This window comes from Trichechus manatus, unplaced genomic scaffold (genome assembly GCF_000243295.1).
Source record: "Trichechus manatus latirostris isolate Lorelei unplaced genomic scaffold, TriManLat1.0 scaffold00060, whole genome shotgun sequence".
Taxonomy (NCBI): Eukaryota; Metazoa; Chordata; class Mammalia; order Sirenia; family Trichechidae; genus Trichechus; species Trichechus manatus.
The window spans coordinates 2679047-2698650 of NW_004443996.1; the positions used below are offsets into that span (position 1 = coordinate 2679047).

General features: G+C 35.1%; 1 protein-coding gene across 2 annotated transcripts in view; it reads left to right on the forward strand.

Moving 5' to 3' along the window:
- CHM (CHM Rab escort protein) overlaps positions 1–19604 on the forward strand; it is a 256180-nt gene that overhangs the window by 10950 nt on the left and 225626 nt on the right. For both annotated transcript variants that reach the window (XM_004378872.2, XM_023733595.1), the window contains exon 2: positions 7479–7545. In XM_004378872.2, coding sequence (XP_004378929.1) covers positions 7479–7545 — 67 coding nt within the window. The remainder of the gene's footprint in view (positions 1–7478; positions 7546–19604) is intronic.

Consider the following 19604-nt stretch of genomic DNA (forward strand, 5'->3'; position numbering starts at 1 on the left):
TTTTTTCTGTGGCACATAAGTAAAATATACTCTGAACAAAGAAGCTGTATTTTCCTCATCACAAGCTAAATACTGTTATTGTGTTATGTTTGAAGATAGCTGGGCTGAGGTATCCTTTACTGTGAAAAGATTTTGATCATTTAAATTGATAAAACAGAAATATTAGTGTTAAGAAAGTTATATAAAAATTAATTGTAGTGGAGACTACTTATTTCATTTCCTGGCATGGAATAGGTCTTCAGCAAATATTTATTTTACTTAATAAAACATTCATTAAGAGAATTTGAGTTGATCTACTTTTCTTGATTTAGGTAAAAAACAGAATGCTAATTTTCTGTTTTTCAAAGGATTCTTTTATTTGGTAGGTCCAATCTTCATTTGCTCTTTGAAATTTGGTATTATATTTTACTTTTTATTTAATGTTTTAAACTTTTTGTTACGGAAAATTTCAGACCTCTTTGCTTTGGCTCTGTTTTCCCTGTTCTGTTCAGTTTGGGTTAGGTTCCTAACAGTTACTCCCCAATGCAGGGATTTGCCTAAAGGGACACTTTGTTTTCTGAATTCTTAGGGCCCATGCTCCTAACCACTCTAGTACTTTTAGGGGTCTCTTTGCACTTATCTACAAGTTGGAGCCTGCAAAGTTCCCTCCCAGTTTCTGCTAGTGTTCATGTTCTCAGAATGCCCTGCCAAGCTTTCCAATGAATGCCTGATAGCCATTTTGGGGTTCTCTGGCTTTCAGGACTGCCACTTCACCTTGTCTTCCCTTCATTTCCTCTTGTATGTTTTTGATACCAGTCTTATGGCTGTTGGTGGTTTATACCGGCTTATATTATGGGGTTCATGGTAATACCTTGTCACCTAACTTTATTGTAGATGTTGTCCCTGGGTGTGTGGTTTTAGGGTCCTGATTGTACTATCTGTTTTTATGAGGGCATTGAGGGGGATTCAGAAACTCTGCTGTTGCTGCCATCTTCTTATTTTTAAGTTGTCATTTTCCCAAGAATAGAGGCCTAGTTGTTGATTTAGCATTAACATTCACCTTTCAGAATTTGAAATAAACCCTGTGGGTCACTTAGTTCAAGCCCTTCATTTTATCTATAAGGAAGCTGAATTCTGGAGAGGTTAAGTGACTTTCCCTGGGTCACAGCTATTAGCAAGAAACCTAATAACAAGAAGCCACAGCTCCTGACTCTTAGTTCAGTATTCTGAATACTGAAGCAATGTTCTTGTTACTAAAAAAAAACTGAAACCCGTTGCTGTCGAGTCGATTCTGACTCATAACGACCCTATAGGACAGAGTAGAACTGCCCCATAGGGTTTCCAGGGAGCTGCTGGTGGATTTGAACTGCAAACTTTTTGGTCAGCAGCCATAGCTCTTAACCACTATGCCACCAAGGTTTCCGTTGTTATTAACCACTTCTAAAAGCTCACACTATATTGAATTAAAAAAAGAAAAAACAGTAATTTTGTGAGTTAACCTTTTAATGGACAGTATATATTTTTTGAACGTTCCACAAATTACATAGATACTCACAATATTTTCTCCCATGAGGAAAAATCCATAGATTTTAAATTGCTATAGTTACTAATATGTTCTGTATTTTGTGGGAGCCAAAGTGAATTAAAAACAATATTTTTATCTGTAAGGCTTGGTAGTTCTTTTGGCTACTTTACTGGCAGTTTCCCCCCACCCTTTTTAAAGTAACCACTTAAAAATAAGTTGAAGATACAAATTGTCAATTTAAAATTTAAGATAGGAATCAACAAAACTACTTGAATTTGAGTTGCAGTTCAATTTCTGCCTAATATTGTGGTGTCATTTAATTTTAGTGGCTGCACCATGAATTATATGTACAATATTACCTTTGCATTCTTAAGTCTAGTCAGTTCTGTACCTGGTGTTGTTCATGCTTGTTTACAGAAGTGCCAAAGGTCTATACTTAGGGTTGTTTAAGTAGTAGAATAAAGGATGTGACTCTCTAAAAGCTTGTTGTAATCACAAGTTTTTCCTTGCCAGTTACTCTATTTATTTTTCCTAAATAATAAGTTATTCTTTATAAAAGCAGTCCCAGTAAATTTTCTAGTTCTATGTAATTTTCTTTCCATTCTGGTCTTCACTAGTTATAAATAACACATGAAATGACTTTCAAGGTAGAAAGCAGGAATCCATTTTGAAATGTTCTATAAAATAAAGAATGATTTATGATTTCATATGATTTGGGCTGAAAGTACTCAGACTTTGCCAGGTCATCAAAGTCCTGTCAGGGGAATCTATTGTTTATTGTTCGATATGCTGGGAGTTGTGTAGTACTTTATGTTTATCTTATGTAAGTATAGTGTTAGGAGAAATCAATTCCAGGTAATAATACAGTTTTAAGAATATATGATGGAAAACTAACCTAAATATTATAGTTGCAAGTGATGAGGTTGAACATTGAGAATTTGGTTTTAAAAAGGATTTTGAAAAATGAATGAATGATAGTTTCATTCCTATATTTTTAGATAAGATTCCTAAAAATATTAATTTCATACATTTTTAGTCCTAATTTTAGCCTAACGCCTTCATTTATTAATGAAACATCTCTTTTTTATCTAGACAGGTTTTGGAAAATTGCAGAAAACTGAGACTTTGCATATTTGGTATATGATAATGTAACATTCCACAAGCTTCTAATATAATTTTTCTAGCTGAAAACTATAACAAAACCTCAAATGAGAAAGACATGATGTAACAAACTGCAGTTTCACCTATTATGAACTATTCCGAAATACTAATTTTAATACCTAATATTTACCTGTGTTTAATAAAAATGACTTGCCAGTAAAAGTTGTTGATCTTGTATCAGCATTATACATTTTTCTATAATCCACTGTCAGAGTAAGTTCTTTGGTACAGCCTTCCTAATGAATTTAATAATTATATTTAATAATATGGAATGTTTAAATGATATTAAATGTTTGATGAACTTTTATAATGTACATATAGAAAAGAATATTGGACTTAAAAAAAAACTACTTTAAATTGTTAGATCTTTGAGGATAACTTGGGTAAATAGTAAACAAGTAGTCATTTTTTTCCTCCCAAATAACTAATCTTAATGAAGGGATAGGAGGAGAAGGAAAGAGAATCAACATTTATTGAATGTTGGTGACATGCTAGGTAGGAGACACTGTAAGGTGTTTTATATAGTTTGTTACCTGTTCCTCACTACACTCCTATGGGATGTATTATCATCCCCGTTTTACAGGTGAAAACGTTGCACTTGTATATTTGTGACCACACATTTTAAAAAATGTTCCCAGTGTAAGACTGTGTGATTTAATCCTGATCTAGGAATCTGTTTCTAACTCACGTCTGGCTTTTCCTTGTGGGAGAGACTATATAATTCATTGTAAACCTATATATGCTTCATATAAATGTCTCATAAGGATGTTGAGTGAATTTGAGTAATGACTCAGGAGTAATTCACTTTTTTCTGGTACCAGTTTTGTAGAAGTTTTAAATTTTGAAATTCATCAAGTGTTTAAGTGATGTTAAAATTGAGCATATAAATAATTTAAACAAAATAAACATTTTACTTATTTTGCTAAATTACCATTAATGACCAAAAACTTTAGGTATGTTAACTTGTCTTAAACAAGAATTAACAAAATCTTAAAACTCCAGTTTTATATAAGTTCATCCCCTATGCTGTGACTAGAATTGTTTTTCTGAAACACTGATCTGAGCTTGTTTTTTTTTTAAAAAAAATTTTTTTTTAGACTCACTGTTGCCTGCAGGTTTAAGTTCAGACTCCACAGTTTGGTTCCAGTTACTCTTTTTTTAAGCATTGCATTTAGGTTCTCCTTTCCTTCATCTTTTGCTTTTTCCCACATTTTTTTTCCTCCTTCTATACTCTTCTATTGGGTTATTAAAGATCCTAAAAGACCCAGATAATGTCCCCTCCTTATTGGAGCCTTTTATGATTCTCCTCTACAGAGGGAGTGTTTCTTTCCATTGTTTTTTTTTTAACAGTTTTAAATATATTTATTATTTAAATCTCTTTAGATCTTGATCTTTAGACTCTGAACTCTTTCAGGCTCGGAATTGCCTTAATCTTTTTCCCTGCCACCTGGCACCAAAAATAAATAAATGAAGAAGCAAACAAAACCAACCCCTTTGCCAGCTAGTCATTTCAGACTCATGGCAACCCCATGTGTGTAGGAGTAGAACTGCTCCATAGGGTTTTCTTGGCTGTAATCTTAACGGAAGCAGATTGCCAGCCTTTTTTCCATGGTGCCACTGGGTGGGTTTGAACCTCCAACCTTTAGGTTGGTAGATGAGCACAAACTGTTTGTGCCACCCAAGGATCACCTAGCACAGTCTACTCTCTACCTCCCTCCCTCTCCCTTTTCCTCCATTTTCTCTTTTTCCTTTTTGTTCCTTCAGCAAACATTTATAGAGAATCCTGTGTTAAAGGACCTACCAACTCATTGTTGAATGGTTGGGAGCAAATGTGAAATCTCACTAGCTGTATTACTAGTCTATTATAATCATTCTAAGCATGAAGATAATAATCCCTTGCTATTTAACATAGGAACAGCCTATCAATTTCACAAACTCGTGGGGATGTCTGGATGGAAATATTAAGAGAAAACAAATGATAGTTATTTTCGTTTTATGTATTTGAACTCAAATCATGTTCAGTATTGAAATCCTTTCTTGGCTTTGCTTTATCAGTAGAGACTTAACTTCCAACAGTGTTGATCACAGCCATAGAAATAACCACATGCATTATTTGCCTACCCAAAGTAACAGCCAGTCTGGGTCATATAGAAGGGTAATTTTATTAATTATTGTTCCCTGTTGGAGTTGGGATCTTGTAAAGATCGATATATTTTGGTTCTAGTATTTACAGGAAAATGTAGTGCTTTTGAAATATCTTTCTGAAGAATAAAAAGAGTAGATAGTGTTGGGCAAAGAACCAAGAAGCATTTTATATAGTTGTTTTGTTTAATCCTCACAGTAATCCTTATGAAGTAGATGATGACATTCCCATTGATGGATGAATAAACAAAGGCTCCGAGAAGTCAAGTGACTTGTCTGCGATCTCAGGGCTAGTTAAGCAGCAAAACTAACATCCAGGCTTAGATCTGTCTGATTGAGACCATGCACATTTCATGTTGCTCTTAAACCCACTGTCATCGAGTTGATTTCCACTCATGGCGACCCCACAGGGTTTCCAAGGTTATAAATCTCTATGGAAGCCGACTGCCACATCTCTACTGCCCTCAAATCTTCATTCTCAAACTTGGGTCCACGTTGGAGATACTGGATTTCCGTGGTAATTAAAATTGGAGATGCCAAGTTACTTGATCTTTGGCAAGTTATTTAAACTTTATGATAATCTGTTTCCTCACATGGATAATACTACCTGCCTTCCATGATTATTGTGAGGAATAAATAAGATGATACATGTGAAAATATATTTTGAACTGATGTTTGGTGGCATTATTATTAATGCTGTCATTAATACGCATAAGCACATTGATTTTTAACGTGCTAATTTTGCTTTGAGTATTTCTTTGCTCTTGTTCTTTTTATGTAAGCTGCTTGTCAGCTTTTAAAGTACCATAGTGACTGTATTTCATTAATAAGAAAAGTTGTTACTTTAAAAAAAAAAAAGCCGTTGCCATAAAGTCTATTCCGACTCATAGCGACCCTATAGGACAGAGTAGAACTGCCCCATAGGGTTTCCAGGGAACTGCTGGTAGATTCGAACTACTGACCTTTTGGTTAGCGGCCAAGCACTTAACCACGATAGTCTAAGATAAAAGACATTAGAATAATACAGTTTTAACTATTTGAAGAACTAATTATCTTTAACTTTTTAAACTTTCTTTTTATTTCTCTCTACTCCAAAAATTCTCATGCCCCCTCCAAATTACATCTAAATTTATGGTTGAAATTTTATGATAGCTTATCTTCAATAATTGATTTTTAATGGTTATATTCAGTACAATTGGTCAGCACCTTTTTTTTTTTTGAACCAATCATTATATACCCACAAAGTTTTTACCACTGGAAAACTCTGGATCCTCAGTGAAGACGGATGAGCTTGTGTTTAATGTGGTTTTTAACTAGAGATTGACTGTGTCGGTTGCTTCCATATGCATACTTAAAAAAAAGAGAAAGATGATAGCTTTCCCTTTTCTTGAAATCCTTGATTCTTAGTATGTAGTTTAAATCTTGCCAGAAGAATAGAGCTGTTTCTTTTCTGTTAGGTAAAAATTCAAGAGGATCGGGATATTTCATAGTAGTAAAAGAATCAGTAGTAACACTATTGAATTGCACTAAACTTTCAAAACGTCTTACTCGTCTGACTGATACAAAAGATTTACGGTAATAGCCCTATAGGATCGCTATGAGTCAGAATTGACTTGATGGCAATGGTTTTTTTTATTAAAATACTCGAGTTTATGATGAAATGTTATGTAAGTCTTGAACACATAGCATAAGGAATTTGCTATCAAGTATAGCACAACAACTGGACTTTTATAAATTATAAAAGCATTGTCTTTGGTAATTTTTTATTTCTGTTGGTACTGGTAGTAGTATATGTACATTTCCCTTTATGGTAACCAACTTTCTGGGTATAAATTACTTTGATTTGAAAAAGTAATGTTTTCAAAATGTTTTATTAACCAAAAGGCAAAATAATACATTTTATAAATGGCCCAATTTCTTTTTAAACTAACATATTGCCTTAACTAAAAAAATGTGTACTATTTCCCCTCAGAGACATTGTTGCTTTGGAGTTAGATCTGGTTTCAACTTTCCAGTGCTAGGACTTTTTTTTTTTTAAAATAATTGGGCAACAAGTTAGTGTATTTGGACCCCAGTTTCTTTTTCATTTCTAAAATATGCATTGTTGAGTGTTGTCTAGTCGTTTTCGACTCATAGTGACCCCATGTGGCAGAATAGAATAGCCCCATAGGGTTTTCTTGGCTGTAATTTTTAGATATAGATCGCCAGGTCTTTTTCCTGCAGAGCCGCTGGGTGGGTTCGAACCACCAACCTTTTGGTTAGCAGCCTAGTGCTAAACTGTTTGGGCCACCAGGGCTCCTTAAAATATGCATACTGATACTTATATCTCACTGAAATTGGGAGGATCATATGAGCTAGTACACGGACATGGTTCCTAAATAACTACTATATGAACAATATTTTGACAGCTGCTCATTTATGGCAATTTGCAGATACAAAGAATTTAAGTGCTTTTCTTTTTTTAATATCTGTTCCTCATAAAGCAGTTTTCAGTGTTGATTGCTATATGTTTAAGAACATCTAACAGTATAATAATATAAACTTTTTTATTTTGAATACAAGGATGAGCCTTTTTGGTTAAACTATTCTACACAGTAATGGCATGAATTGAGCATTTTGTATAATAAATATGTTTCGACATTCTAAATGATATAGGTGTGTGTTTTTATAGGTTTGCCTGAATCCATCATTGCAGCTGCATGTTCAAGAAGTGGCCAGAGGGTTCTGCATGTTGATTCGTAAGTTTATCCATGGTAGCATTTAATACTTCCTGAATGTCACTGTACAAAAGTACAATTTAAGTACACATATATGTATATGCTATATATGTATATATATGTAACGTATGTAACCTTTTTAAGTTAGAAAAATGGTTGAAATTCTTGAATCTTCACCAAAAATGTGTGAAATATATAACGTACCAGTTTGTGTTCTTTTCTTTTTAACAAAAAATTTAATTGTGGTAAAATATATATAACATAAAATTTGCCATTTTAACCTTTTTTAAGTGTATTACTCAGTGGCATTAATTATATTCACAGTGTTGTGCAACCATCACTATCTATTTATAAAACTTTTTCATCACTCCTAACAAAAACTCTGTACCCATTAAGAAATACTTGCCCCTTCTTCCCTCTCCCTAGCCCCTGGTAACCTCTAATCTACTTTCTTTCTCTATGAATTTGCCTATTCTAGATATTTTATATAAGTGGAATCATACCATATTTGTCCTTTTGTGTCTGACTTATTTCCCTCAGCATGTTTTCAGGGTTCATCTGTGCTGTAGTATGTCTTAGAATTTCATTCCTTTTTATGACTGAATAATATTTAATTATGTATATACCACATTTTTTTTTTATCCATTCATCCATTGATGCACACTTGGGTTGTGTCCACCTTTTGGCTATGGCTGTTGTGAATAATGCTGCAGCAAACATGGTGCACAGGTAACTGTTGAGTCCCTACTTTTAATTCTTTTGGGTATATACCTAGGAGTAGAATTGCTGGGTCCTGTGAGTCAGATTTGACTCAGTGGCAACAGGTTTGGGTTTTTTATGGTAGTTTTAGGAGTCCCGGTGGTGCAGTGGTTAAGCGCTCTGCTGCTAACTGAAAGGTTGGCAGTTCGAACCCACCAGCTGCTCTGTGGGAGAAAGATGTGACAGTCTGCTTCTGTAAGCATTACAGCCTTGTAAACCCTATGGGACAATTTTACTCTGTTCTATAGGGTTGCTGTGAGTTGGAATTGACTCGACGGCAGTTGTGGTATTTTTATGTTGAATTTTTTGAGGAACTACCAAACTGTTTTCCATAGTGGCTACATCTTTTTACATTCCTACTAGCAGTGGACAAGGATTCCAATTTCTCCATACCCTCACCAACACTTGTTATTTTCTTTTTTTTTTTTAATAGCCATTCTAGTGGGAATGAAGTGGTATCTCACTGTGGTTTTGATTTGAATTTTCCTAATGACTAATGATGTTGAGTATCTTTTCATATGCTTACTAGCCATTTGTATATCTTCTTTGGAGAAATGTCTATTCAAGTGCTTTGCCCATTTTTTAATTGGATTGTTTGTCATTTTGTTGTTGATTTGTAGGAGTTCTTTATATATTCTGGATATAAGCCTTATCAGATATGATTTCCAAATATTTTCTTCTAGTCTGTATAGCCTGCAAGCTTTGATATTGGATATTATATTCTGTGAAACAGTGATGTCTTTTCTTTGGGAAGAAACCAAATATATAATAATTTAATTTTTCACATGTGTGATTTTTTAAATATAATTGTTTATTTTGTTTTTGTTGTTGAGAATATAAACAGCAAAGCATACACCAATTCAGCCATTTCTGTATGTACCATTTGGTGACATTGATTACATTCTTGTTGTGTAACCATTCTTACCATCCTTTTCTGAGTTCTTCTGCCCACATTAACATAAATTCACTGCCCCCTAAGGTTCCTATCTAATCTTCTGAGTTGCTGTTGTCAATTTGATCCCATATAGATAGTTCTTAAAGGAGCATAATGCTTAAGGCAGACATTTTTAATTAGTTAAGCCTAAAGTATTGTTTGGTTTAAGATTTCAGGGGACATTTTTGTTTTAAGGGTTAAAGATAATCTCAGGGCAGTAGTTTCTGGAGTTCTTCTAACCTTCATGGCTCCAGGAAGTCTGGCGACCATGAGAATATGAAATTCTCTTTTGTATTTTCCCCTTTTTGATCAGGATTCTTTTATGGAATCTTTGATTAAAACGTTCAGTAACGGTAGCCAGGCACCATCCAGTTGTTCTGGTCTCGTGGCAAAGGAGGCAGTTAGTTGTTCATGGAGGCACATTCCATATCCTCCTCCTGTTCCTGATCCTCCTTTGTTCTCTGTTATTCCAGGTGAATAGAGACCAATTGTTGTGCCTTGGATGACCACTTGCAAACTTTTAAGACCCCAGGCACTACACATGGAACTAGGAGAGGTAGAACAGAGGCACTAAACATGTTATTTGGCCAGTTAACTGGGCCCATGAAACCATGACCCTAAACCTTCAAACCAAGAAACCAGATTCCATGAGGTTTTTGGTTGTACATAATCAGATTCAGCAGCTACTCTTTCTTTTTTTTTTGTTGTAGTTGTAAGTGTATCTATAACACAACTTTTGCCAGTTCAACTTTTTACAGGGGTACAACTTATTGACAGCAATTACAATAATCGGCTGTGCAACCCTGCCCTCATTCAACGTGATATTTCCATCATTGTTTACCCCCCCTTACCCCCTCCCTCCTGCCCTTGGTAACCACTAATAAACTTTGTTCTCTATACATTTGTCTTTTCTTGTCTTTTTGAGGTCATATAATGTTTGTCCTTTTGTGATTGATATTTTCACTCAGCATAAAGTCTTCCAGCTCCATTCATGTTGTAGCATGTATCAAGACTTCATTTCTCCTACCGCTGAGTATTCCATTGGATATATGGACCGCATTTTGTTAATCCATTCATCCATTGATGGGCATTTAGGTTGTTTCCACCTTTTGACTATTGCGAATATTGCTGCAGTGAATGTTGGTGTCAAGTATCTGTTTGAGTCTCTGTTTTCAAGTCTTTTTGGGTATATACCTAGGAGTGGGATTGCTGGGTCACATGGCAGTTCTATTTTTAGTTTTTTGAGGAGCCACTACATTGTTTTCCATAACTACTGTACCATTTTGCATTCTCATTAGCAATGGGTAAGGGTTCAAATTTCCCCACATTCTCACCAACATTTGTTATTTTCTATTTTTTTTAAATCTTAGCCATCCTAGTGGGAATGAAGTGTTATCTCATTGTGGTTTTGATGTGCATCTCTCTGATGGCTAATGATATTCAGCATCTTTTCATGTGTTTGGTGCCCATTTGAATGTCTTCTTTGGTGAAATGTCTATTCAAGTTCTTTGCCCATTTTATGATTGTGTTATTTGTCTTTTTGTTGTTAGTTGTTGAAGTTTTATATGTATTTTGGTTATTAGGTTCTTGTCGGGTATATGGTTTCCAAAGACATTGTCTGAGTTGATAACTTGTCTTTTCACTTTTTTGATAAACTCTTTTGATGAACAAAAGTTTTTAATTTTTCTGAGGTCCCATTTATTTGTTTTGTCTTTTGCTGTTTGTGCTTTCGTTATTATATTAGGTAATCCATTGTTAAAAGCTAGGTAGTAAAAAGATCTTCTTGAGCATTATGTTCTTTTAAGAACTATCTGTATGGGATCAAATGACAACAGCAACTCAAAAGATTAGATAGGAACCTTAGGGGGCGTGAGTTTATGTTAACGAGGGAGGAACAACTAAGAAAAGGAGGGTGAGAATGGTTGCACAACTCAAAGAATGTAATCATTGTCACTGAATTGTACATGTAGAAACTATTGAATTGGTGTTTGTTTTGCTTTGTATATTCTCAAAAACAATAATAAAAGAAAATTTAGAAAAAAATAAAAGGCTAGGCCTGACAGTGTTGCTCCTGCTTTTTCTTCTAAGAAATTTATGGTTTTAGTTTGCACATTTAGGTCCTTATTCCATTTTGAATTTGTTTTTGTGTATGGTGTGAGGCATGGATCCTGTTTCATTTTTCTGCATGTGAAAGTGCAGTTTTCCCAGAACTATTTATCGAAGAGACTCTTCTTTCCACATTGAATGGACTTAGCATCCTTGTAAAAAATCAGTTGACCATAGATGTTTGGGTTTATTTCTGGACTCTCAATTCTATTCCATTGGTCTATGTGTCTGTTGTTAACACCAGTACCAAGCTGTTTTGATTACTATATCTGTATAGTATGTTTTAAAACTGGAACTGTAAGTCCTCCTGCTTTGTTCTTCTTTTTCAACATTGTTTTAGCTATTCGTGGCCTCTTGCCGTACCATATAAAGTTGAGGATTGTTTTTTCTATCTCTGTAGAGAAAGCTATTGGGATTTAGATTGGGATTACACTGAATCTATAGATCGCTTTGGGTAGTATTGACATCTTGACAATATTAAGTCTTCTAATCCATGAACATGGAAGATCTTTCCATTTATTTCTTTAATCTCTTTCAGCAGTGTTTATAGTTTTCATTGTATAAGGCCTTCATGTCCCTGGTTAGATTTATTCCTGTTGTTGTTAGGTGCTATCAAGTTGGTTCTGACTCATAGCAACCCTGTGTACAAAAGAACGAAACACTGCCCAGTCATGTGCCATCCTCAAAATCTTTGTTATACTTGAGCCCTTTGTTGCAGCCACTGTGTCAATCCATCTCATTGAGTGTCTCCCTCTTTTTTGCTGACCCTCTACTTTACCAAGCATGATGTCCTTCTCCAGGGACTGGTCCCTCCTGATAACATGTCCAAAGTATGTGAGATGTAGTCTCACCACCCTTGCTTCTAATGAGCATTCTGGCTGTACTTCTTCCAAGACAGATTTGTTCGTTCTTCTGCCAGTCTATGGTATACTCAGTATTCTTCGCCAACACCATAATTCAAAGGCATCAGTTCTTCTTTGGTCTTCCTTATTCACTGTCCAGCTTTCACATGCATATGAGGCAATTGAAAACACCCTGGCTTGGGTCAGGCGCACCTTAGTCCTTACGTGACATCTTTGCTTTTTAATACTTTTGCGGCAGACTTGCCCAATGCAATGCATCATTTGATTTCTTGACTGCTGCTTTCATGGGCATTGATTGTGGATCCAAGTAAAATGAAATACTTTATAACTTTAATATTTTCTCTGTTAATTATGATGTTGCTTATTGGTCCAGCTGTGAGAATTTTCATTTTCTTTATGTTGAGATATAATCTATACTGAAGTCTGTGGTCTTTGATCTTCATCAGTAAGTCTTTCAAGTGAAGAGGACTTGACGATTTTTATTCCCAGGTATTTTATTCTCTTAGGTACTATTGTAAATGGAATTGTTTCCCTAATTTCTCTTTCAGATTTCTCATTGCTGGTTTATGGAAACTCAGCTGATTTTTGTTTGTTGACCTTGTACCCTGCAACTTTGCTAAATTCCTCTGTTAGCTTTAGAAGTTTTCTTGTGGGCTCTTTGGGGTTTTCTGTATACAGGATCATATCTCCCCTGAATAGAGATAATTTTACTTCTTTTCTTTTTCAATTTGGATACCTTTTATTTCTTTTTCTTGTTTTATCAATCTGGCTAGGACTTCTAATACAATATTGAATAGAAATGATGAGAGTGGGCACCGTTGTCTTGTTCCCAATTTCAAGAAGAAAGCTCTAAGTCTTTCTCCATTAAGTATAATGTTGACTGTTGGCTTTTCATATATACCCTGAATCATACTGAGGAATTTCCCTTCTATTCCAGTGTTCTTTAGGGTTTTTATCAAGAAACGGTGTTGGATTTTATCAAATGCTTTTTCTGCATCCATAGAGATGATAATGTGTTTCTTTTCCTTTGTTCTATTGATGTGGTGTATTACATTGATTTTTCTAATGTTGGAGCATCTTGTATTCCTGGAATAAATCACACTTGATCATGGTGTATGACTCTTAATATGCTGTTGGATTCTGTTCACTAGTATTTTGTTGAGGATTTTTGCATCTATATTCGTAAGAGATATTGGCCTGTATTTTTCTTTTCTTGTGGTGTCTTTTTCTGGTTTTGATACCAGGGTTTTGTTTGCTTCATAGAATGAATTAGGATGTATTCTTCCTTCTCTATCTTTTAGAAGAGTTTAAACAGTATTGGTATTAATTCTTCTCTAAATGTTTATTAGAATTCCTCATTGAAGCCATCTGGTCCAGGACTTGTTTTTTTTGTTGGGAGGTTTTTGATCATTGATTCAGTCTCTTTCCTTGTTATGTGTCTGTTGAGACTTTCTATTTCCTCTTGAGTCAGTTTGGTAGTTTATGTGCTTCTAAGAATTTGTCCCATTTCATCTAGGTTATCTACTTTGTTGCCATATAGTTGTTCATAATATTCTGTTATAATTCTCTTTATTTCTATTGGGAAGATTGTAATGGCTTCTCTTTCATATTTTATTTTGTTTATTTGTATCTTTTCTTTGTCAGTCTAAGTAAAGGTTTGTCAGTTTTATTGATGTTTTGAAAGAACCAACTTCCGGTTTTATTGATTCTCTCTATTCTTTTTATGTTTTCAATTTTATTTATTCCTGCTCTTATCTTTGTTATTTCCTTACTTCTGGTAGGTTTAGGCTTAGTTTGCTCTTATCTTTCTAGTTCCTGGAGTTGTCAAGTTAGGCTGTTAATTTGAGGTTGTTCTTCTTTCTTCTTGTAGACATTTATTGTTATAAGTTTCTTTCTGAGTACTGCCTTTGCTACATCCCATAAGTTTTGGTATGTTGTCCTTTGATTTTCATTTGATTCTAGGAAACTTGTGATTTTTCTTTTGATTTCTTCCTTGACACATTGGTAATTTAATAGTGTGTTGTTTAATTTCCATATGTTTGTGTATTTTCCCGGTTTTTTTCTGTTACTGATTTCCAGTTCTATTGTGGTCAGAGAAGATACTTCGTATGATTTCAGTCTTTTTGAATTTATTAAGCCTTACTTTGTGACCTATGATGTGCTCTATCCTGGAGAATGATCCATGTACACTGGAATAGAATGTATATTGTGCTGTTGTGGGGTGAAGTGTTCTATATATGTCTCTTAAGTCTAGTTGGTTTATATTGTCATTCAAGTCCTCTGTTTCTTTGTTAATCTTCTTTCTAGATGTTCTGTACAATATTGTAAGTGGTGTACTGATGTCTCCAACTGTTATTCTAGTGCTGTCTATTTTTCCCTTCAGTTCTCTCGGTGTTTGCTTTATATATTTAGGTGCCCCAATGTTGGGTACATATATATTTATGATTGTTAAATCTTCTTGATGAATTGACCCTTTTATCAATATATAAAGTCCATTTTTATCTATTGTAGCTGATTTTGCCTTAAAGTCTACTTTGTCTGATGTTAAGATTGCCACCCTAGCTCTCTTGGTTGGTATTTGTGTGGAGCAGTTTTTTCCATTCTTTCACTTTCAACCTTTTTGTGTGCTTGAGTTTCATGTGTGTCTTGTAAACAGCATATAGTTGGATCATGTTTTTTTATCCATTCTGCCACTCTCTGCCTTTTGATTGGAACATTTAGTCCATTAACATTCACTGTAATTATGGATAAGAAGTGACTTACTTCTGCCGTTTTGTTGTTTTTTGTGTGTCTTAAGCCTTCTTTGTCTTTTACTAGTGTTTGCTTTTGTGTTTTGTTGGTTTATTGTAGGAAGCCTTTTTGATTCCCTTCTCCTTTCCTTTTGTTTGTGTTTTTTATATATTTTCTTAGTTTCTACCATGAATATTACATTTAACACCTTGTATTTATAATATTCTGGGGTAAGTTGGTACCAACTTAACTTCAGTAACATACAAGAAATTCTGTGTCTATACCATCCTGTCCCCCACCACTGGTTGTTGTTATCACTAATTACATCTTTATATTTCATGTGCCCTATAACATAATTTTATCCTTGCTTTTTATATATTTGGAGCCCTGGTGGTGCAGAGGTTAATAGCTCAGGCTGCTAACCAAAAGGTCAGCAGTTCAAATCCACCAGTCACTCCTTGGAAACCCTATGGGACAGTTCTACTCTGCTCTGTGGGTCACTATGAGTTGGAATCGACTTGACGGCAATGGCTTTGGTTTGGTTTTTGGTTTTATATGTTTATTATTAAAAAACAAGAAAGACAAAGCATTTAGAATTCTCAGGTATGACTACCTTATTACTAACTCTTATGATTATCCAAGCATTTCCTTTTATTAGGGATCTTCTATTTATGTATCTCTTTGAATTACTTTCTAGTGTCTTTTCCCTTCCATCTACAGAACTCACATTAGTATTTTTTGTTGAGTTGGCCTTGTATATGTGAATTCTCTCAGCTTCTGTTTGTATGGGAATGTTTTAATTTCACCCTCATTTTTTAAAATTATTTATTGTGCTTTAAGTGAAATCTTACAGTTCAAGTTAGTTTCTCATACAAAAATTTATACGCACATTGTTATGTGACCCTAGTTGCTCTCCCTGTAATGTGACAGCCCACTTCTCCTTTCCACCCTAGATTTCCTGTGTCCATTGAACCAGCTCCTGTCCCTTTTTTGCCTTCTCATCTCACCTGCAGACAGGAGCTGCCCATTTAGTCTCATTATCTACTTGAGCTAAGAAGCACACTCTTCACGAGTATCATTTTATTTCTTATAGTCCAGTCTAGTCTTGGTCTGAAGAGTTGGCTTCAGGAATGATTTCAGTTCTGGACTAACAGAGAGTCTGGGAGCCATGTCTTCCAGGGTCCCTCCACTCTCAGTCAGACTGTTAAGTCTGGTCTTTTTACTAGAATTTGAGTTCTGCACCCCACTTTTCTCCTGCTCCATCAGGGACTCTCCATTGTGTTCCTTGTCAGGGCAGTCATTGATGGTAGCCGGTCACCATCTAGTTCTCCTCGTCTCAGGCTGATGGAGTCTCTGGTTTATGTGGCCCTTTCTGTCTCTTGGGCTAATACTTTCCTTGTGCCTTTGGTGTTTTTCATTCTCCTTTGCTCCAGGTGGGTTGGGACCAATTGATGCATCTTAAATGGCCGCTTGCTAGCTTTTAAGACCCCAGACGCCACTCACCAAAACGGGATGCTGCATATTTTCATAATAAACTTTGTTATACCAATTGACCTAGATGTCCCCTGAAACCATGGTCCCCAGACCCTCACCCCTGCTACTCTGTCCCTCGAAGTGTTTGATTGTATTCAGGAAACTTTTTAGCTTTTGATTTAGTCCAGTTGTGCTGACTTCCCCTGCATTATGTGTTGTCCTTCCCTTCACCTAAGATAATTCTTATCTACTATCTAGTTAGTTCATAACCTTCGCCCTCCCTCCCCACCCTTGTCACCATCAAAGAATGTTTTTTTCCGTGTTAAAACGTTTTCTTGAGTTCTTATAATGGTGGTCTCATACAATATTTGTCCTTTTGCGACTAATTTCACTCAGCATAATGCCTTCCAAATTCATCCATGTTGTGAGATGTTTCACAGATTCATCATTGTTCTTTATCATTACTCTATTGTGTGAATATACCATAATATGTTTATCCATTCATCCGTTGATGGGCACTTAGGTTGTTTCCATCTTTTTGCTATTGTGAACAGTCCTGCAATGAACATGGGTGTGTATGTATCTATACATGTGGTGGCTCTTATTTCTCTAGGATATATTCTAAGGAGAGGGGGGCCAGATTGTTTAGTACTTGTATTTCTAGCTTTTTAAGGAAGCGCCAAATCGATTTCCAAAGTGGTTATACCATTTTACATTCCCACCAGTAGTGTATAAGTGTTCCAGTTTCTCCACAGCCTCTCCAACATTTATTATTTTGTGTTTTTTGGATTAATGCTAGCCTTGTCGGGGTGAGGTGGTATCTCATTGTAGTTTTGATTTGTAGTTCTCTAATGACTAATGATGGTGGGCATTTTTTTATGTATCTCTTAGCCGCCTGAATGCCTTTTTGGTGAAGTGCCTGTTCATATCCTTTGTCCATTTCTTAATTGGGTTATTTGTCTTTTTGTTGTTGAGATTTTGCAGCATGTTGTAGATTTTAGAGATTAGATGCTGATTGGATTTGTCCTAGCGAAAAATTTTGTCCCAGTCTCTAGCTTGTCTTTTTACTCTTTTGGTGAAGTCTTTTGATGAGCATTTAAGAGTTTGATTTTTAGGAGCTCCCAGTTATCTAGTTTCTCTTCTGGTGTTTGTGCATTGTTAGAAATGTTTTATATTCTGTTTATGCAATGTATTAGGGCTATTAGCATTGTACCTATTTTTTATTCCATGATCTTTATCGTTTTAGATTTTATATTTAAGTCTTTGATCCATTTTGAGTTAGTTTTTGTGCATGGTGTGAGGTATAGGTCTTGTTTCATTTTTTTTTTTTTTTTGCAGATGGATATCCAGTTCTGCCAGCACCATTTGTTAAAGAGAGTGTCTTTTTCCCATTTAACTGACTTTGGGCCTTTGTCAACTATCAACTGCTCATAGGTGGATGAATTTACGTCTGGATTCTCAATTATTTTCCATTGGTCTGTGTATCTTTTGTTGTACCAATATCAGGCTGTTTTGACTATCGTGGTGGTATAATAGGTTCTAAAATCAGGTAGCGTGAGGCCTCCCACTTGGTTCTTCTTCTTCAGTAATGCTTTACTTATCTGGGGCCTCTTCCCTTTCCATATGAAGTTGGTGATTTGTTTCTCCTCTCCATAAAAAATGCCATTGCAGTTTGGATCGGGATTGCATTGTATGTGTAGATCGCTTTGGTTACAATAGACATTTTCACAATGTTGAGTTTTCCTATCCATGAGCAAGGTATGTTTTTCCACTTATGTAGGTCTCTTTTGGTTTCTTGCAGTAGTGTCTTGTAGTTTTCTTTGTATAGGTCTTTTATGTCTCTGGTTAGATTTATTCCTAATTATTTTATCTTATTGGAGGCTACTGTAAATGGTATTGATTTGGTGATTTCCTCTTGGAAGTTCTCTTTGTTGGTGTAGAGGAACACAAAGGATTTTTGTATGTTTATCTTGTATCCTGATACTTTGCTGAAATCTTCTATTAGTTCCACTAGTTTTCTTGTGTATGTGGGGTTTTCTGTGTATAAGATCATATCATCTGCAAATAGAGATATTTTGACTTCTTCCTTAGCAATTTGGATGCCCTTTATTTCCCTTTGTAGCCTAAGTGCTCTGGCTAGGACCTCCAGCACAGTGTTGAATAAGAGTGGTGATAAAGGGCATCCTTGTCTGGTTCCTGTTCTCACGGGGAATGCTTTCAGTCTGTCTCCATTTAGGATGATGTTGGCTGTTGGCTTTGTATAAATGCCCTTAATTATATTGAGGAATTTCCCTCTATTCTTGTTTTGCTGAAAGTTTTTATCATGAATTTGTGTTGGACTTAGTCAAATACCTTTTCTGCATCAACTGATAAGATCATGTGGTTCTTATCTTTTGTTTTATTTATGTGATGGATTACATTGATTGTTTTTCTAATGTTGAACCATCCCTGCATACCTGGTATAAATCCAACTTTATCAGTGGTGAATTATTTTTTTGATATGTTGCTGAATTCTATTGGCTAGAATTTTGTTGAGGATTTTTGCGTCTATGTTCATGAGGGATATTGGTCTGTAATTTTCTTTTTTGTGGTGTCTTTACCTGGTTTTGGTATCAGGGTTATCCTGGCTTCATAGAATGAGTTTGGGAGTATTCCATCCTTTTCTATGCTCTGAAATACCTTTAGTAGTAGTGGTGTTAACTCTTCTTTGAATGTTTGGTAGAATTCTCCAGTGAAACTGTCAGGGCCAGGGCTTTTTTCTTTTGGGAGTTTTTAGATTACTTTTTTAATCTCTTCTTTTGTTATGGGTTTATTTAGTTGTTCTACCTCTGTGCTTATGTTGGGTAGGTAGTGTGTTTCTAGAAATTCGTCCATTTCCTCTAGGTTTTCAAATTTGTTAAAGAGTACTATTTTTCATAGTATTCTGTTATGATTCTTTTAATTTCAGTTGTGTCTGTTATGATATTGCCCATCTCATTTCTTATTCAGGTTATTTGTTTCCTCTCCTGTTTTTCTTTTGTCAGTTAGGCCAGTGGTTTATCAATTTTGTTGATCTTTTCAAAGAACCAGCTTTTGGTCTTGTAACTCTTTCAATTGTTTTTCTATTCTTTATTTCATTTAATTCTCTAATTTCTTATTATTTCCTTTCTCCTGGTTCCCAAGGCCTTCTTTTGCTGCTCTCTTTCTATGCGAGTTGTAGGGTTAATGTTTTGATT